This window comes from Vanessa cardui, chromosome 17 (genome assembly GCF_905220365.1).
Source record: "Vanessa cardui chromosome 17, ilVanCard2.1, whole genome shotgun sequence".
Taxonomy (NCBI): Eukaryota; Metazoa; Arthropoda; class Insecta; order Lepidoptera; family Nymphalidae; genus Vanessa; species Vanessa cardui.
In genome coordinates this window covers 6,009,634-6,031,004 of record NC_061139.1, presented here as the reverse complement: position 1 = coordinate 6,031,004, position 21,371 = coordinate 6,009,634, and the positions used below count along the sequence as shown (strand labels likewise).

The window sequence follows — 21,371 nt, the reverse complement described above, 5'->3', positions numbered from 1 at the left end:
TTATGATTGGAAAAAAGAATATGTAGGTTGGTATTGCTAATACCTACCGTATAGCTAACATCGCTAATGCAGTGCCAACCTTGGAAACAAAAATGTTATGTTCCTTGTACCTACGTGGTGTTACACTAGCTTACTTAACTTTCAAAGCGTAACACAAGACTAATAATAATTGTTGTTTAAGGTTAGAAAAACTGATGAGTGCGAAGTAATTATTAATAGACAACTTGCTGATTTGCGCAAAACACTACTTCTAAATAATTACGTATTAAAAGCCATGCCAAAAGTGGAATCGCTTAGGAAAAACTGCATGTATTTTTTATTCACTATTAGTAAGTTGGCACCGAGGAAAGATGTAGATAGGATGTTATCACAAGACATCAAATTTTACTATCACGTCATCAATCATCATCAACAGCCTATTTTCATCCACTGCTGGACATAGGACTTTCCAATTGCACGCCACGACGACGACGCACTTTCCACTCTAGAGCACGTTGTTTCTACCCAATCTCAAAGTCTACCCGAGGTAAACATGTTTTTGAACAACTTCGAGGACGGTACCGTGTATCGCAATCGGTTCCGGTAGAACATGTTCATTGAACGTGATCTTGGTTTTATTCAAGTTCTTCCGTGGGCCGCGCATGCGCATGCATAGAAGAATCAGCCAGCTCTTTCAGCATCTGTTGTAAGTCCTGCAGCGTTTCTGCCATGATGGCGATGGAATCTGCGAATCTCAAATGAGAGGTGTATTTGCCATTGATGTTGATGCCACGTCCTTTCCAGTTCAGCGTCTTGAACATATCCTCCATTGCATTAGTGAACAGTTTGGGGTAAATAACGTCAGCTTGTCTCACTCCTCGATGCAATTGTATGGGATTTGATTGCTGATTCTGTACTCGGACGGATATGGTGGCAGCTTCGTAGAAACACCTCATCACTTGGATATATCGCCAATCAACTATGCCACGCTGCAGGGACTCCAGAACAGCCCAGATTTCAACCAAGTCAAAGGCCTCCTCATAGTCCACGAATGCAAGACACAGGGGCCGAATATACTCATCGGACTTCTGTATACATATGTAATCTGCTGTACTGTGTGGATGCGGTCTATGGTGCTGTATCTGGTGTTGTGTTGTGTTGTGAACAACTTCATCAGGCGGCTCCTACAAAGAGAGATGTACGAACAACTTAGACCCCGACTCTGCTCGATCGCTCTTTCAATTGTAAGAGTATTGGAGCACTGAAGGTCGTGTCGTCCACGCTTGCTGATTTCTTGGTTTAGTTGTTGTTTTTCTGACGAGGTGACTGGTGGGTTTTCACGTACGTATCACGTATTTAGTTGAAATTCAAAATATCGTTATATCGGAGCTGAGAAAGAACTTTCAGTAATATTTGTAGTTATATATAGTACATACATAGTACCTATGTACTTAGTTTTTACTTTTAGTACTATGTTATTGTGTTATGTGTTATTTAAAATACCCAGACTGTTAATTAAAAACTCAAAACTTTTTGTTATACATCCTGTTCGAAAGGTAATTTCAAATATAAATTGAAAATACATTAAAGTGTCTAACTACTTCAAGTAAAATAGCTACTGTATTTATGAGGATGCATTGTACACAGTGGTGGATTTACCAATAGGCTGAGTGGGGTGGAGCCTAGGGCGGCAGATTTAGAGGGATGGCAAATTTAGCCCAACGTTTTGTACTGAACGGACATGTGACACATAAAATGGTGTTTTAATTAGCAACCCCTGCTATGCTTTTTTTTTAACAAAAGGTATGCTTGATGAAATGAATACTAACATTTTATATAGAAATAATAAGGACTATGCATACTCAAACTATGTACTCTTATTTATATGAAAAAAACTTAAAATCAATTATTTCAAAGAGTTTAAAAAGTACTAATTCTTTAAAATGACCACTTTAAGGTATACGACTTTTTATTTACCCATCTAACAATCACCAAAATCCAAATATAAATTCATCAAGTCTAGAAACACTGGTATCAAATGTCAGTATGGATTGCGGGTCTATGACTTGAGATTTTGAGTCGCTGTCTGACTGTACTCTGAGCAATAGTAAAACATAACGTCATTTAGAATTGAATGAATTAAATTTTTAAAATATTTGTGTGATATTTGTCGGACCTTCTAAAACTTATTAAATCTAGTCTTGTGATTTATTAATATTAATAACTAAGTGATTCATAGAATTTTTAGCCGTCAATCGAGACTGAAAGTGTAACATTTTATCAAAAACTATAATTACTTTTTAATTTCTGATATTTCATCAAATTTGTAAAAATCAAAATGTTAAAAATGTTGTTTCATCTTGTTGGCGCACTTCAATTCTTTTATGGTTGTTATTACGACTATACTTACGTTAGAATACCAAGTACTGCAACTACGGTGACCCCGTTCGGTGGAAAGTTTAAATACTTGACTTACTTAAATGCGGTAAATAAAGAAGTTCAATTATTAACAATTAACAATATGAATTAGGTAAGGAAAAAATTAAATTAACTAATGAGACATTTATTTCAGATGCTGCAAACGCTGTATTTTACTGTGGCTCTCCTCAATGATATTGTGGGATCGAATGAGTCCACACCATCCAATAAGCCATTGATAAGACGATTCAAAGATTTACTGTTCAGTGCATTAGCATTTCCACTGTCAATGTTTGTTGGTATAACATTCTGGGGTATATATGCAGTTGATAGGGAACTTATTTTGCCTAAAATGATGGATGAATTTTTCCCTACATGGTTAAATCATGTAATGCATTCTAATATTGTAATATTTACTATAATCGAACTGGCAACCTCATTTAGAATGTATCCACGTAGAAAGGTAGGTTTGTCAGTATTAACTACCTTTATGCTTTGTTATGTAGTATGGATTCATGTTATCTACTTTAAAACTGGAAGTTGGGTGTACCCTATCCTCTATGTACTTAATTGGCCTGTAAGAATATTCTTCTACTTGTTCAGTCTAGGCCTTGTCTTTGGTCTTTATACCTTAGGCGAAACACTGAATAGGTCTATTTGGTCCAAGGAAGTTGAATCTACAGTAAAGTCAGGAAAGAAAAAGGCTAAGTAAACAAAAAATTAATATATGCTAAATAGCATTTCAATAGTATAATTTTGGTGTATTAACTATAGGAAAATGTCTTGTGTGATTATATAATATGTAAGATATTGTCTTTAACAATGAGGTTAAGGATAAGATAAGATACAATTGATGTGGCCTGGTAGCTAATTTATATCATTTAAATTTTTGTAAGATTTAATATTTAATTATTTGGTTATTAGACATATCTGTAATACTCATTTTTATTATAGATTTCAGTAAATCCCAGTGTATTATTTTTAGTGGCCGCTACTCTTACATACCATTGTAAATTAATTATACATTCCAAGTATTGTTCTCTTAAAACTTGGATTTTTTTAATTTATTAACATGCTCTTTACAGGCTATATTTTTTTATTTTTATATTTTTTTTTACAATTTTATTGAGTGTAGCATTTATTGTAATAAATTGTGGGGGCTGTCATGTTGCAACAAAGCAATAATTAATATATTATTTATGAAAGAAATTAAGGTATCTTAGTTTAGTAGTAAATGAAATCATTTTTGTCTGTGCATTATTAAAATATAAATGTAAATTGCCATTATTTTAATTGGGTGTCACATTTAGGATAATTTTACTAAAATATAATTAGTGTTATTGGATTGCAAAGGTTGTTTCAAGATGCTATGATATTTCTCTTTGTTTATTACATTTGAACTTGTGAAAGAATAAAAAAATATACAATTTTCAAACCAAAATGTAAGTTCAATAAAAAGTTTAGTTTTTTTAGCAGTATGTAATACCATTAAGTAAAGTAAATAGTGTTGTGTAGTGACAAATTTATTATATTTTGTATGCTCAGTTTAAATTTTCAGCTGTCATAAAAGTTTTTGTTTCCATCTTTCATACAAGTTTGAATGAAATGAAATGACATGTAGTATAAAGCTCTCTTTTGAGGCATGTTATTGAGTGATCATGGTAGCCTGGTTCTAATATTATAAGCTTGTTATATTGTAACAATCTTTTCTACAAAAACAATAAATATAATTATATTATAAATTATATTGTAAAGGCTTTCCATTCCATTCATAAGAGGCCTTATGTATTGTTACCAAATGCTCATACATTAATGAATATATCATCCAAGTGCTTGTGGAATTGTCAAATTGCTTTAATATTGTCTTTAGTAAGGTAAATAGTAAATTAAAGCAATATACAGTAATAAATCATTTTTATTATGAATAAGTCTTTCATTACTAAACAAATTACTATACATATATATTTAAATTAATTAAATAAAACTTCTATCATTATAGCACTTAATTCTTTATTAAACAAAATCATACTGTAAATTAACACTGATTTCACATGATATAAAATTGGGAATACTCTATTTAAATGTATCACTATATTTACGACTAGAATATAATGTCACTTTGACAAAACTTTTCTACTGTTTTTCTAAATTTAACACTTATTTCTAATTATAATTAATCAGTATATGTCAAAGCCCTTCAGCATGCTACTGATTCACTTTAGGTAAAATAAGTACATTAAAGTAAAAATGCGCATAAGATTTTATTAAGCTAAAAGTAGACTAGTCTAAAATAAATATACAAAAATAAACGTACATAGTTAAAACTGAATTAAATTTATCAGTATCGTAGTATAAAAATTACATAATCAATGCAGGTGCATAATAAGCCTCAAGGTGAACAATTATAATCAATTATTATAAAAACTGCAAGTTCACACAGCTACTGTAATTGTTCTTTAAGACAAAATTAATACTGGATATATTGTAATGTACATATAGAAAGCTATGTGCGTATTTTTTGAGAATAATGTAACCTACAAGTAATTTCGTAAACACATCGTGAAACAAATCGGCCCTAACCTTTATTTACAAAATTTTGATGGACACTACACGTCAGTAGCTTTGATTGTTTGTTTCTAATGAACACAAGTTCATTTAATGCTAGTCATTTTTCTTCTTTAGTATTATTGTAGCAGTCTACTCCAACATTCAATTTTCGTTTAAATATATTTTTTTCATAGACATTTTTGGAATGTAAAGTCATATTTTCATGTTTTTTAGATATACTTTAAGCACTAGCGCGCACTGGTAACATTTGTCACGGTGTTCCGTCACTCTTGTCAAATCCGTGAATATGTACAGATGCAGACACAAATGTCACCCAATTGTCACGTCGTAAAGTGCGCGCACCTTACATATTCATGGACTCGACAAGAGTGACGAAACAGTCACCGTGACAAAAGTTACCAGTGCGCGCTAGTTCTAATTGAAATAGACTACACTTTATTTGGTATTTCAAAATCTGCAGGTTTAACTAAGTCTTAGTTAAGTACCTTTCTTTATGTTTAACATTAAAAAATAGGCAAAAGCAATTAATTGAAAATTGCGTTCATTAAATTATTCATATAACATAGAATATAGGAACACTACATGATGTTCCATCGAACCAGTTTCGAAAGCAAAAATAAGAACATTTAAGTAAATAGCGTAATTGTTGGTCTTACATGTTACGAAGCTATGTAACTGATTCTATCACATGATGGTGGAGCCTCGTGGAGGTGAGTCCACGACCTGACGGAGCTACGTTTTAACCTTTCTCGACATTTTACTATGACCGTTTTTCCAGCCGTTGCCGTGTGCTAGTTCACCATTCATCGACCGCGTCCCAAAGGAGGTCATTTTGCTTTTGGTTTCGTATAGTACGTCCGAATCGGTGTCGGTCTCAGATAGGGCCTTGCTTGTAACTGAAATGAGAGGAACTCGTTATAAATTTAATGAAACACAACTTTTCATTAAACAGACACGAAATACGTTGAAAACGAGATAAAAATCGCATTTAAGTAATAAAAAGTTCTTTACTCGATTTTGTTGCTAATATCATCAGCGGTGTTATTGCTGTGGTGTGCGTTATTTTTTGGTTTGTTTAGACTAAATCACCATCCATTTCAATTCAACAACAACAACAGCCTGTAAGTTCCCACTGCTGGGCTAAAGGTGGTGGAATATGTTCCAAAACCTTCTCCCTTTGAGGAGAAGGTTTTGGAACATATTCCACCACGCTGTTCCAATGCGGGTTGGTGGAATACACATATGGCAGAATTTCTATGAAATTTGTCACATGCAGGTTTCCTCACGATGTATTCCTTCACCGCTGAGCACGAGATGAATTATAAAGACAAATTAAGCACATGAATCAGCGGTGCTTGCCTGGGCTTGAACCCGCTATCATCGGTTAAGATGCACGCGTTCTAACCACTGGGCCATCTCGACTCATTTCAATTCATTAGGTACGTATCAAACCACATATACCGCAATGCCCCATTTGAATAGGTATCACCCGAGATGTCTCTAAAAAAATCTTTAGTCACAAATAATCGGTTACACAATATCTCGTTAACAGCCGTTAAAGTAAGACTTCATTTATATATTTTTTAATATCGTTTTCTTTGAAATAAATGAATAATAATAATAATAATAAATATGAGACAACATCACATACATTACTCTGATCCCAATGTAAGTAGCTGAAGCACTTGTGTTATGGAAATCAGAAGTAACGACGGTACCACATACACCCAGACCCAAGACAACATTGAAAACTAATGGTATGTATATATATAATGTGTTCAAAGAGCGTAACTCACAGGGCTTCTCCTCGTGGTCGGCGAAGGGCAGCAGGCGGTAGTTGGGGCGGCGCGGGCGCGGTGCGCAGGCGCGGCGCAGTGCGCGCGCGCACGCATAGCCCGCCGCGCACGTGGCGCACAGCGCCGCCGCGCCGCACACGCTAGCATACACCACCGACCAGTCTGCGGACACGATAAACTATTTGCTTATGTTCGCTGTATCATTTATTTTTATGTTTTGTGCAGTTAGGTCACTAAAATTTAAAAAAAGGGGACAAGTGCGAGATGAACTCGCGTGAAGAGGGTTCCGTACGATGTTACTTATGGGCTTATTTTTTTCATTAAATATTAATCTACAAACCGATTCAACAAAACTTAACATTGGAGTTAAAAAATATGTTCTCCCACACATTCCACCTGCAAATGTAAGTTGGTACGCAAAATATTGAGTGATTTACCATGTTATTTTAATATCATGGACTTCTTATAGGTTTTCCTATAATCTATAAGGAGAAAACTAATTTCTGTATTTTTTTCAAAATATTAGGTTCAGTAGTTTCGGAGGTAAGGGGGGGGGGGGAATGGTCAATTTTCGTTTATTTTCTTGAATAACTTGGAAACTTTTTATTTTAAAATTACAAAAAATACATTTAAAATCTTCTCAACAAGACCTTTCATTTGATATGCCACACGATGCAGTTTTCAGATTTTTTTTTTAATTTTCCCCTTCCCCCCCAAAAATGACCCCCCATATACAGATTTCATCTGCTCACGTCACACCTCTGTATTTGGGTTACAGGAATTGATATGTGTACCAAATTTCAACTTAATCGGTCTAATAGATTCGGAGATAATTGACTGTAAGCGACGGACGGACAGACACACGAGTGATCCTATAAGGGTTCCGTTTTTGTATTCAGACGTACGGAACCCTAAAAACGTCATCAAAATGGAAACCAGCGATATTCAGAGGTCTCACCGCAATCGGGCTGCGCATCGGGCTGGAACTGCGTGAAGAGGCTCTGCATCCAGAAGGCGTCGCAGCGGCACGTGCGCGTGGCCTGCTCGCACACGCCGCGGCCCGAGCACGCGCTGAGGCAGCGCAGCGAGCGCACGCGCCGCGCGCCCGCGCCCAGCGCCGCCGCGCGCGACTGCGCCAGCGCCCACGTGCCCTCCATGGCCACGCCCTGCCGACGTTCGAATTCGGAGAGAGCTTCACTTCACTGAACCAGATGTATCTTCATTTTCAGAGTACGTTGTCATTCGACGGATTTGCAAGTCAGATTCCAAGCTCGGACCACTTACATTCTACTATTTTTACAGGCTTTTCAACGTGTTTGCAAGACTCTCAAGGATTAAAGGACATACGTCATTACAGGATAAATGCACTGGTCTACCCAGTTCTTTATGTGTCAAATGAGAAACTGATTATTTAAAAGAAAAGTCATGAAATATTATAAAGTTAATATTAATTTGGACTCAATTAACACTTATTAAATTTGATAATATCACATGTTAGGGTCTAATTACATTCATAGCAATTTTCTATTAATAAAATTAAAACAAAACATTATACCTTTTCTGACAAAAAGTAAATGATCAACGTGTTCCCAGTGTCCACTTCGCCCCGGATTTCTGTTACATTGACTGTCACATCATCTTTTATCAGCAAGTTCATTTTTTGAACGAGAGAATCGAGTTGACTCTTTGTGAAAGTCGAAATCGGAATGTTGAGAGTCATTTCGAGAAGCTTCATTTCCAAGGGGTCAGGTTTGACTTGGACGCTGATCGTGTCTCTATCGGATTCGCCCTGATCGTCCGTTACTGTTAGTTCGAACACATATCTCCCCGGTTCTATATCTGTTAGCTAAAAAAAACTTTATTAATTAGTCCACTATAAGCAAGACACAATTGAATATACAATATATTCAATTTCTGATATGAATATTGATGTAGTTTATTTATCTGCTAACATGATTTTACGTATTTTAGTCGTATTTTTAAAACGTGTCAAATAAGTATTTCAAGTATGGCAGCACTTTTTCTACTAGAAGTATGGGAAAAATAATAACGGTAAAATTTTGCCAAATACTTTCCAAAAATTCAAATGCAATACCGGTACAAATCGCTTGGCCAAAAAAAAAATTACTCCTTTGCAAGATGGCAAGATGATTTTCGCGACTGGCTATGCGACGATGAAAATTAGCCTGGTATAAATGGTTGAATTGTTTTATTAAAATTAATGGTATTCGAGTCGGAATGGCGGGCTGTAAGTCACAACCAAGAAGTATGGCATTACGCTACCGCATACTTCTTTTTTTTCGACTATCTGAAAATACAAGCGTTTTTGTGGAACAAATCGTTCGACACTCATTATTTATCCGACGCGATTAGGCCGCTGGTGCGAGCGCTATGACCATGATTTTCCTTTTTGCCTTTACGTAATTACACCCCTGAAGAACCGCCATACTGGTACAAATGACCAAATATTTTGTGTCGTCATCTCCCGGTCTATATACACAATTATTATATTCAATACATTCAGCAATAAAATTTACAAGACACGCATGACTTAGCTTTCCAGAAAACTTTAAAATATTTTTATTTATTTATCACTTACCATTAAAACTGGTGTTGTATCAGAGTGTAGTATAACCGTACCGGCAGCTAAGCCGGACGCGGACCGTGTCCATTTCCATGAAACGATGCGGAAATCGTCGGACGACTTTGAGCCGTTGAGAATTAGAACCGATAGCGGCAAGTTTAATACTTGATCACCACCAGCGTCCGCTTTCGGAGGACTATTTTTATCTGAAGTTTGAAATAAATTTAGTTTGATGACATGTGGAATGGAAAAGAAAATATGGAACAATAGAACACAAAAGATTTCGTTATAAAATTAATATGTCGTGAACATATTACACTTGCGATATTATCAGTTTTTGGGCAATGATACATACAAGATAAACATTTAATGAAAACCATAAATTATGTATGCTATTAAAATGCAATAAGCGTAACAGAAAAAAAAAAGACAGTTCCAAGAAACATTGCTAAAAGCAATAGTATAATACAAAATAAATTTACTATATCAGGCGGTTAGCATCAACCCACTATTATTCCTAGTACATATGTATTAATTCACAATATTCATGTATGATAGATCACCTAAAACATTTCATAATGCTCCCCACTCATAGCTAAATGCCAATCAACATGCTCAGATGCAAACTTCGCAAACAATATGGTACATGCAAAAATAATATGGGTACAGAAGTTAAACTATAAGTAGAGAAGGAAAATAAGTTATGGTAACCAAAATTTTCCCATGTTCCAACTACTAAGTAATATAAAATTACGGGCGTGGACTAGTTACTCATCGATTGAGATATTGGAGCATATCTATGGGAATAGAAAGCAGCAGAGACGATAGGTCTTCAACACTTCAACGCATTGAGTGCACCTGTCTAAGCCCATAAAGCCCGCAAAGCATTATTTACATAATCGTAAATCGTTTTGAGTACTTTAAACTCATATAAAGTTGCAATCTTTGAAGCAAGTAACAAAATCGGTGCAGCAAGCTATGTGCAATTATTTACGTCAATGATACAATCCTCGATGCTTTAAGTTTAAAGGCGTTTAAGCGATCTGAAAGGACTAAAATGGCACCTATGAATAACAAGACAATGAAACTTACTCTGAGTGACAGTAACCGTAACATTATCGCTGGCCGAGTTTCCGTTATCGTCGAGCACGGTGAGAGAGAACACGTACTGTCCCTTAGTGAGAGCGGTCGCGTTCGCGATGGACTCGTTAAAGCCGACGATGTTAGAGTTAGAGGGGCCGGAGAGACAACGCCAAGTGTACGCTACGATCCGGTGGTCGTCGTGCGACGCCGAACCGTTCAACGTTATCCACGTTTGAGGAAGCGATATGAACTGCAATTACAGAAACCACCGGCCGAGTTATACTACGACACAGATGAGATGTAGCATCGGCAAATTCAATAAAACCGATATATACGACCAATAGAAATAGCTCCCTATTGTGCCATTCGACGCTATTCGTCGCTATAAATTTTCTCATCAGTTCAACACGAGGAAGCAAGTGTATGAAAATCGACGTGTGAAATTGACGAATATATTAAGTTATATCATATTACAAGTTATTAAGTTTGTATAAAGATCATATTCACATAAGAAATAAATATTGATAATTTGGAATGGCGCACTTAATTCGGATGTGATCAGTTTTACGAATTTTGCCGATGCTACATCTAATTTGTGTCGTACTATACTTACGATGGTTGTAAGCTACCACTAGCATGACATGATTTATTATAGCCAATAACATTAATTAAAATTATTGGAAACCTTGAATGAACCAAAAATGTTTCATATTGAATCTACAATTTGGCTGTTCACATTATAATTCAAAAGCTATCACATATAGCAGAAGGAAAGATAGAGTGATTTTTATTAAGTATATTTTCTATAAGAGATATATGATATAATCGGCTTTTTTATCATCGTCTTTATGCCAAACGAATAATATCAGAAGGAAAAAACATAAGTGTGTTTGATCCTGTTGGCAAATAGAAGTTCAGGTATGAGTGTTAGATAGGGAAGGAAGGAAAAGCTGAAATAGAGCTTTTTTCTAAAATGATACATAAGAAATAGTTATCGATCAATTAATTGTCATTTGAGAATGAAGGAAGTACATTTTTATATTTGATTTTTTTTACTCTATTTAGGAATATATTTTGTAAAAAAATATTTCATTATCATTTTTATACGTACCGTTACTTTTTTTTATATATAAATAATTAATTTTAATCATTTACAGTATTTTTAATGAAACTGTAGTTTATCTTCATGTATATATATTATCTTATAACTAATTCCATATTCATAGTCATGCTGTTAATAACCTTTTAAAATTACACAAAATACAAAATCCTCATGCTTTCCCTCCGACCATGTAAATACACTCAAATTACACGATTATTAAGTTTGAATTTAATGAGACAATATATTTCTATCATTATATATTTCTCACATGCCAAAAAGTCTGAATCAGTGTCATCAGTGTATTGCTAAGATGCATTCGACTTAGTATTACATTTGTACGCTAAAATGTTGTTTTTTTTTTTTTTTTTTATGTTACCTATAGGTTGGCAGACGAGCATATGGACCACCTGATGGTAAGTGGTCATCATCGCCCATAGACAATGACGCCGTAAGAAATATTAACTATTCCTTACATCGTTAATGTGCCACCAACCTTGGGAACTAAGATGTTATGTCCCTTGTGCCTGTAATTACACTGGCTCACTCACCCTTCAAACCGGAACACAACCATACTGAGTACTGTTATTTAGCGGTAGAATAACTGATGAGTGGGTGGTACCTACCCAGACGGGCTTGCACAAAGCCCTACCACCAAGAAAGTTTCTGAGTAGTGGTGTGATGAATGAACTCGATGGTCTATATATATGGCTTTATATAAGGTCACAGCTACTGAGGTTTTGAGTTCGACCCCCAGGTTTAAACCAAACCAAAGGTTTTGGGTTGTTCAACCCGATGTGTGGAAGTTAAAGCACGAATTCGTGAGCGGAAAACACGTAAACAGTTTTTGGCGCTCACCGCGTCGTCGCCGGCGGCGGCCTCGGGCGGCGTGTTGGTGGGCGGCTTCACGAACACGTGCACGTCGGCCACCGACGTCTGCCCCGACGAGTCCGTCACGCGCAGCACGAACGTGTACACGCCCTCCGACAGGTTCGACAGCTGCATTTGCAACACGAACATGTCATTTGTGAACATGTTAAATTATATAACGAACTATCTGTGCACGCGACCTTGTACGCGTTTGAATTTAACAGAAAATATTACTGTAGCCAAAGTTACTCTTTATTATATCAGTTATCTGGCAGTGAATGTCCCGTCAAAATCGGTTCAGCCGTCCCAGAGATTAGTTGAGTACACGTTTGAATTTAACAGAACAATATTGTTATAGCCAAAGTTACTCGTTATTATATCGGTTATCTGCCAGTGAAGGTCCCGTCAAAATCGATCAAGCCGTTCCAGAGATGAGAAACAAACAGTCAAGACGGACCGACAAAAATTTGTAAAAAATGTTATTTTGGTATATGTAGTGTATACATACATATGCATTGATTACAAACAGACACACCAATTTTATTATGTGTATAGATAACTATTTCCTATTAAGTTTTTTTTTATTAATTAATTAATAAACAAATATATAGTTTTTGGCTTTTGTAATTCAAGTCCAGCGTATAGATTGCCTTTTTACAAAATTTTGTACTTTTACAAAGTTCCTTATGTTATTGTGCTAAAACTTCAGCGGTTTGTAAATTGAGATCCAAACCTGCAAGTAGGGCGAGTGCGTGTTTTGCATATCCACGGCTTTATTCTCGTCCGCAGCTGATTTTGTCCATTCCCAGGACGTGATCTCGTGGTCGTCGGTCGACAAACTTCCGTTTAGTGTCAAATTATTATTTGGTAAATATATTATAACGTCTTGTCCTACAAAAAAAAACTCATTAGTTTTTATCACTATTTATATGATTAGGAAAGTGCATACACTAAGTATAATATTTTATTTTAGTTATTCTACCGCCAAATAGCAGTACTCAGTATTGTTGTGTTCGGGTTTGAAGGGTGAGTGAGTCAGTGTAACTACAGGCACAAGGGACATAACATCTTAGTTCCCAAGGTTGGTGGCACATTGACGATGTAAGGAATATAATACTCTTTATTGCACTGAGAAATTTTACACAGAAGTTTTAAACATGAAATTTTTGTTTACAATGGCGGGCTTATTTCTAAAAGAAATTTCTTCCAGCCAACCCACAGCTGTAAGAGATAGTGTTATATAGCAGGTATTAATAGTGCAACATTAGATACTCTTAGTAACATTATATAAAAGAAACAATATTAATATAATATATATTACGCTTACATAAATATATATAATAGAATAAATACATATATATTAAATTATTATACTTATACTACATCTAGATACACAAATATTATAAATATATCTACCGTACAAAAATAAATAAATAAATAAAAAAAAAAAAAGATAATGGTAAATTTGTCAAATTTATGAAAGTTGTGAGAGAAAGTGCTCTTTTACTCTTTTTTTAAAGAGGTTGATATTTGGACTCTTTTGGATGGATTTTGGGAGACTGTTCCAGAGATTTGCTGCACGTACCGTGAAGGAGTTAAGCAGAAACTTTGTATTACATCTAGGCACTTCTAACTCTGAAGTAATACAGGAACGTCTAGAACGTGTTGGAGGAGGAAGAAGATTGAAACGGGAGCGAAGGTAAGCAGGAGAATTTGGATCATTAAGAATATTAAAGAGGACTGAAAGGCTGTGCATATCACGGCGAAGGCGGATAGGGAGCCATTTAAGTTGAGTACGAAATGCAGATATATGGTCATATTTACGTAAGCCGTAAATGAACCGAATAGCCAGGTTTTGAAGACGCTCTAATTTATTGAGTAGCTCCTCAGTCACATCCAAGAAGCAGACATCAGCGTAGTCGAGGATTGGTAGAAGAAGAGATTGCGCTAGCATAATTTTTGTACTGAAAGGGAGAAAGTATTGGAGACGTTTAAGAGAGTGGTAAGTGTAGTGTATCCGCTTGCTAACATCATTGACTTGGGCCACCCAGGACATATTGCAGTCAATAACAAGACCCAAGTTCCTAACTGAATCGCAGTAAGAAATTGGAATCCCGTCATAAAGTAGTTTGGGGACTAGCCCCCAGTCTAGCTTGCTTTTAAGCCTGCTACTGCCAACAATTATGGCTTGTGATTTTTTGGGATTCACAAGAAGGCCAAAAGATCTAGCCCACGACTGAATAGCAGACAGGTCCATATTCAATAAATCAACAGCCCTGGGTAGCTCAGCCAAACTAAAATGTCGATAAAGCTGTAGATCATCTGCATACAGATGGAAGGGAGAAGTAATAAATCGGGAAATGTTATTAATAAAAATAGAAAACAGTAATGGTGAAAGTACGCCGCCTTGAGGGACACCAGCCGTGAGCTCTAACCAATCTGACGAGGAATCGTCGGTTTTTACACATTGCTGGCGTCCGAAAAGGTATGAATGAAACCAGTTAATAACAAGAGGAGAGACGTTGACTGCTCGAAGAGTACCGAGAAGTATGTCAAAATCAACGGAGTTGAAGGCGCTGCTAAAATCCAATAGAGCAATTGCAGTGAGCTTGGTGTTATCCATAGCCCACCGCACATCCTCCGTTATCTTCAGCAAGGCACCAACAGTGCTGTGGGATGGACGAAAACCGGATTGGAAAGGACATAACAGGTTGTAAGTTGTAAGAAAGGAATAAAGTTGTTCGTGTACAATGGACTCAATGACCTTAGAGAGGATAGGGAGGATAGATATAGGACGATATTGGGACATAGAGGTAGGATTGCTGGTTTTGGGAAGAGGTATAACGATAGCCCTTTTCCAGAGTGTTGGGAAGACATTGCATGAAAGTGAATAATTTATAATGTGAGTGATCACTGGTGCAATGTCATCCAACACTGGTAGAATCATATTAAGGCTGAGGCTATCGCTACCAATGGCTTTGGTTGAAATAGAACGGACACACCTCTTGATAACATCTTCAGAAACCAACTGGAAAAAGAAAGAGGGACAGTTTGGTGGTTCAAGAGAAGATAAATAAGAAAGAGTCTCTGATTTCGTTATAGGATCTACAGTAGTGGGAGGGCTAGTGAAGAAAGAATTTAGCGCTTTAAGGTCAACGGAACTGTGGCAGGCTACAGGAGTTTTGCCCACACCCATTGACCTTAAAAAACTCCAAACTTGGGATTGACAGAGATTTTTAATTGTTGAGTGAATGTAGCGACGTTTTGCGTCCCTACACATTCTGTTGCAGATGTTACGCAATCTTTTATATTCTACAAAATTTTCCTCAGATGGATACTTTTTATATCGACTCTTCGCTTTATCGCGTTTTGCCATGGTGTTTCTGATTACTGGTGTTAACCAGGGAGCTGGTGCATGCTTCATCCGCACTGGTCGTGCAGGAGCATGGATGTCATATATACGAATCAGTTCAGTAGTTAGATCGTTGACCATGGCATCAATGTTATTCGAAGATAGTAGTGACGACCAGTCGATATTTCTTACGTCCTCTTTCAAACGTTCAAGGTTAATATGCTTGAAATCGCGCTGAATAGATACTTTGCCTCTAACCTTAGGAGGGCGCACTTTATAAGTAAGAAAAATTAAGTCATGATAGGAAAAGGGAGCAGACATTTGACCGTGAGAAATAACAAAATGAGGGTTAGAGACAAACATCAAATCAATCAATGAAGGCTTACAGCCAGGAAAGTAATGAGTGGGCGAAGACATTGAAAGTAAATGTAAATTAAAAGAAGACAGCAATGCATTCAGTTTCTGTGCTCGTGAATCGCCCTTTAATATACACGTGTTTAGATCGCCCATGCATATTACGTGATCAAAGTTCGGTAAAAGATTTGCTAAAATGTTTTCAAGGTCATTAAAATAGTTAATTTTGTCACTAGGGTTGTAAAGAACACCAAGTAGAATTTTTTTATGATGTATCTCAATACTTAAAAAAAGATATTCTATAGAGTCTACAGAATGTGGAGGGGAGCAGAGAGTAATATTGGCCGAAATATCTCCGCGCAAATAAATACCCACTCCACCTCCACCACGCCCAACGCGGTCGTGGCGAAACAGTTGGTAGCCGGGTAGAGAGCAAGAAATAGACGGTAGGGAGGGTTAATACTTAGTTAATATTTCTTACAGCGTCATTGTCTATGGGTGATGGTGACCACTTACCATCAAGTGGCCCATATGCTCGCCCGCCAAGCTATACCATAAAATAAAAAAATAAAAACTTATAATATTTTACCATCTTTAATTGGAATAGCGTGCTGAAACCCAATCCCTCTCCAAAAGTGGCATTTTACTTTACTTATATATCAATTACCTGCATTCGCTTCTGGCGGATAATCCGTATGATTAATGACGGTTATATTAGCTGTGGTTGAATTCTTCACATGGTCAGAATCTTCAACAGTCAATTTAAATGTGTAATTTCCTGGCTGCTTTAGATCTTTCAAGACTAATGTGGGACCGTCGGGTAATGGCGGCTGGTAGCCAATCGGGCCTGATGTCAACTCCCAATGCCATGCTATTATTGCATCGTCATCCTATATTATAAAATCAGATATAATTTTGCACTTAACAAGAGGATTACGTTGTTTGCATGGATATTGCGACATTAATATTATTTAAATATAACGTCAGCATTAAGCTAAAAGTATTTAGCATATTGGACTTTATACTACTACTAATATCATCTTACCTTACTTGCACTACCATCCAAAACAGCTCCAGAATTAGGCAGTTTTACATTCTGCGACTGTGGTGTAATGACGACCATTGGTGGCGTGTTGGTACGCTTCGGTGGTAGAACTGTCACATTCGCGAAAGCTTCACCATACGAATTTGTACTATTCACTGTCACCTTGAACCTGTATTGCCCTTCCTTGAGATCCGTTAAAGTCACCGTCCCAGCATTTTGGTTCATATTACCTATATTGTAACATTTAAAATATTTTACAAAAGAGTATTTTGTGTGTTGAATGACTCTATAAGGGCACACACACATGTGCATTGCATCTTGTCAAATATTTGAATATGTTTAATATAAATAATAATAGTAAGATAATAATCACACGATTATTATTTGTAATATTTGCGCATATTATTGGAAATAAGTCAGGACTTCCAACTATAGTTAGAAAGAAGATAGGATTATTAATAATACGTATATGTTCTCGTATAGGTTAGTTTGAATGTAACAAAAAAAAATTAAACTTACTGGCTATGGACTGTTTATCATGAAACAAACACTACACACATGTAGATAAGAGTTATTGCCTTACTGTTTGTTTACTTGAATAAAAGGGATTATTATTGGACGTCGTTTCATTAAGCTCCATATGGTTAGGCTCTATGTAATTAGAGATCAAGAGGGTGAAGTTAATTTCATAATTGTTTTAATGTCTATTTACAAAGTCAAATTTTTTTTAATCGAAAGACAAATTTTAGTAGTCATAAAATATAAATATTTACCACAACATATGCATACAGTGATTATAAAATAAAAACTATTTTACTATATTTATTTTAGCTTAGCTATAGAAGGAGCTAACTAAGCTACCCGCAGTCTGCGTTGATTGTTGTTTATTACGCAATCCTCGTTCAATGTCCACCGAGAATATTTTTAAAGTTATTTTATTTTGTAATTATTCTCATATATACATATCTCTATCTTATATCTCTTGTTTTATAATAATTACGACACGTAACACAAAGAACTTTTGAAATTCATCAAAATAAAAAAAACACGAAAGTTTAAGTGATTCATTGTTTATTACATATTCATGGAACAAAATCTTGTACAGTAAATCACACTTGACAGTTTACTAATTTTACTAATTCTCGAGTTATGTGGAACTGCTTTACGTGCCTTATGAAACACAGCAAAATTCTATTCCTGTGCTGGGCTGCTACTGAGAATATCTCAATGGAATGAGTCAATGATTTTTAACTGCCCATGCTGATGTTTACTCTTGAAATATTGAAGTGAAACTTTGTTAGTTAATTATTAAACCAACAAGATAGTCACTTTCATAGAAAACAACAATATCTAAGTACATATATCAATAACAAACAATTTGAATAATCACAAATAAATTCTCACCTGTAAATCCATCTTTAGGTTGATCTACGAGTGTCCACACATAGTTATAGTGACTCATAGTTGATTTCTCATCTGGGATGGTGTAGGCAGCTAAAGTCACTTCGTTGTCGGGAAGCTGTACCTGAAATAACCATGAAATAATGAACAAATAATTCAATATTTAATTTTGCTGGATATCATTTAAAGATTATAAAATATATATATTTACTTCTTTTGATGAAATTGACACAGTCAAATTTTGTCTTGTTACTGGCTTTTCAACTTTTAGATCTTCTGTTCTCATTTCTGATATCAAGTTATCACTTTTTTTTATTGATTCAATTGGTAGAGTGGGGCCCTTAGAAAATGACCTACGTGGAACACAAGCGCCTTGAGCGTTTTCTTCCGTACCCATTACACATTTACAAATACCATTTTGCATTTTTAGACCAATGGGTATGCACTCTGAATTATAGGGACAATCATCAGCACCTACTTCACAAGAATTTTTTTCTATGAATCTTGATGCCAACATCATTTCATTGTCATTACTGTCTGTGTATTTTTCAAAATTTTGACGATCATCTTCTTCTATATTGGGCAGATTATTGATAAAGTGAGTGAGAAAAGTTGACTCATCATCATCTGCGAGTTCATTGCGGTGATTGGAGAAAGAATACATTGACTCATCTTCTGGTGAAAAATTATTATTCAATTCTCTAAAACTAGACTGATCTAGAATATCCGACCAGTTTTCTGCAATAGATAAAATAATTATTTATTAGTGTATTTTTGATTTCATCATATTTTAATTGTTCCTTATCTTAAGTAAGTCAAATTACTTTATTATGTATCATAGGATATTGTATCATTTGAACAACATGAATATGTTGAAACAGTATTGTAGCACTTTTATCAAATGATGATTCCTAACAGCTTTATCTCATATTGCTTGATTTATCTTTTATACTTTAATATTTATATTAATGTTTTATTTATTTATAGCCACTTTTAACAACAAGCCAAAGCTATATGCCGTCATCTTTATCAGAGTAGGTGGTACATTAGTGTTGTTGTAGTTAATATTTTAACATTAATATGCACAACAATTTTCCAGTCAGTTATGGGCCATTAAGTAGGCAACTGATTTAACATTAGTAAAAACTTACCATTGGACAAAACTGGCTTTACAAGGATCATTGATACATGTGAATCCCATTTTCGACTTGCAACTCTGGGCAAAGGCAGACAGAGTTCATCACTAACACATTCTACATGGAAGCAGCGAGACTCGACAATGAACACAATGTTACAAGAGTCCTCTAGACAACATGCCATAACACATTGTCTAAGACCCTTTAAGTCTGTTTTCTCAGTATAGTTCCCCGCCGTCAAATTGCCTGTTTATGTAAAAATTTAGTTATAGAGATTTTTGTTGTTTTATTACATAAATTTTTTTTTTATTTTGCATACACAAGACAATTCATGAACTGATATATTTCAGAAATGTATTGTTAATAAAAGAACAAAAAGGCTTTTTTATAATTTACATCATGTTTACTAAGTAAAGAAAAATAGAAAATAAATACAAATAAAAAACAAAACTGTACTTACCCACTGGCATATGGTTGTCAAAATTTTTTGGATAAAGTTTAGGGCATTTATTATTTTCGTAACTCTCATTCCAAGTTTTGCTATATAATGACAACACAATTTTTATGTTCACTAAAAGTAAAAAAACCAGAAGTCTTAATACTTTATAATTCATTATAACATTAAATATCAATATTGGCTGATTATAACAATGGTCCCAAAAGCACTGTTATAGCATTATATTAAAGCAAAATTATCTCAACAGGAGGAAACCAAGGGTTAGAGATCCGTAAAATACGCGTGGGTGATGAGATAAAAAGAGTTAATATTTAATGAAATATTTATATCAAACAAATAGTTCATTCCATGACGTATTGCAGTTTCTTGTCATTTTGCGAATTGATTTTGACGGTTTAGCGTTCGACGTTATATTTATTAAGCTGCGCCCAGACATGTGTGTATCAGTAGCATAATAAAAGAGTGTCTGACGCTCACATGAACAGATCCTAGATAGTTGCAAAAGATTTCGTGATGTTACGATGTGATGTGAGGGCTATGGTAAGTAATTTTTGTAAAGTCATGAAATACGACAATTCATGTTTCGATTATAAATAAAAGTTAGACGAGTCGGTGCTTTTGAAAATTCATTCCCTTAAGTGGGTAAACAGAGAATATCAGTTCGTATAAGTGATAGATTTTTTATTTAAAGATAAGAGTATATATATATATTATTTTTAATAAACACAATTCAAATTCAAAGACAGCCGACGACGTAGATGATAAGTTCGTCACTATGAATTCTCTTCAAGGCCAATCCAGTTGTCGTGACTGTTCAATACTGTTTCTCAAAAAAAAAACAGAAATTAAGTCCTAAATGTCCTCAAAGAAGACTGACTTGACTGGCTGATTTCAGCTTCTTACTGTAGTCGAACTGCTTGAAAAAAATTTCGGACGCAAATTAAAGCTTAGATGTAGTGTCGGCAAATTCATAAAACCGATTACTGCCGATTCATACAACCAATAGAAATAGCTCCCTATCGCACTATTCATCGCTATATCTCATTGTATCTTATAGGCCCCAGTACAAGAACCTAAAATTGATTTGACAAATACAAATGTAAAGTTTTGCGATGAGTCCGACAAACTTTTTTAAGATTTTCTAATTTTTTAAAAAAAAATTATATAAAAATTGTTTTCACCACCCCAAAAATGTCGATATGGCGTCACTATGGCTTCTCGAACATACA

The 21,371-nt window shown here is 35.3% G+C and overlaps 2 protein-coding genes across 2 annotated transcripts; one reads left to right on the top strand and one right to left on the bottom strand.

Annotated features, from left to right (window-relative positions):
• The first annotated feature begins 2,039 nt into the window (after window positions 1-2,039).
• LOC124537017 (androgen-induced gene 1 protein-like) lies at window positions 2,040-4,322 on the top strand. The gene is made up of 2 exons (XM_047113725.1): window positions 2,040-2,464; window positions 2,552-4,322. Exons 1-2 carry the CDS (start codon window positions 2,318-2,320, stop codon window positions 3,107-3,109), a joined length of 705 nt encoding a protein of 234 aa, XP_046969681.1. The 5' UTR covers window positions 2,040-2,317; the 3' UTR covers window positions 3,110-4,322.
• Window positions 4,323-4,640: 318 nt separating this feature from the next.
• LOC124537016 (dyslexia-associated protein KIAA0319) lies at window positions 4,641-20,515 on the bottom strand. The gene is made up of 14 exons (XM_047113724.1): window positions 20,146-20,515; window positions 19,701-19,931; window positions 18,761-19,287; window positions 18,553-18,673; window positions 17,149-17,378; window positions 16,771-16,993; window positions 13,131-13,288; window positions 12,386-12,526; window positions 10,438-10,678; window positions 9,361-9,551; window positions 8,317-8,607; window positions 7,720-7,927; window positions 6,762-6,923; window positions 4,641-5,861 (listed from the first exon to the last, which is right to left on the bottom strand). Exons 1-14 carry the CDS (start codon window positions 20,297-20,299, stop codon window positions 5,698-5,700), a joined length of 3,042 nt encoding a protein of 1,013 aa, XP_046969680.1. The 5' UTR covers window positions 20,300-20,515; the 3' UTR covers window positions 4,641-5,697.
• Window positions 20,516-21,371: the final 856 nt, after the last annotated feature.

What these genes read in the sequence shown, in the direction of transcription:
- LOC124537017 (XM_047113725.1), top strand. Translation starts at nt 2,318, where the DNA reads ATGTTAAAAATGTTGTTTCATCTTGTTGGCGCACTTCAATTCTTTTAT. An exon ending in ACTTGACTTACTTAAATGCG is followed by an intron (nt 2,465 to 2,551) that starts GTAAATAAAGAA and finishes CATTTATTTCAG; the next exon opens with ATGCTGCAAACGCTGTATTT.
- LOC124537016 (XM_047113724.1), bottom strand. Translation starts at nt 20,299, where the DNA reads ATGAATTATAAAGTATTAAGACTTCTGGTTTTTTTACTTTTAGTGAAC. An exon ending in TGACAACCATATGCCAGTGG is followed by an intron (nt 19,932 to 20,145) that starts GTAAGTACAGTT and finishes TTACATAAACAG; the next exon opens with GCAATTTGACGGCGGGGAAC. An exon ending in AAAGCCAGTTTTGTCCAATG is followed by an intron (nt 19,288 to 19,700) that starts GTAAGTTTTTAC and finishes TATCTATTGCAG; the next exon opens with AAAACTGGTCGGATATTCTA.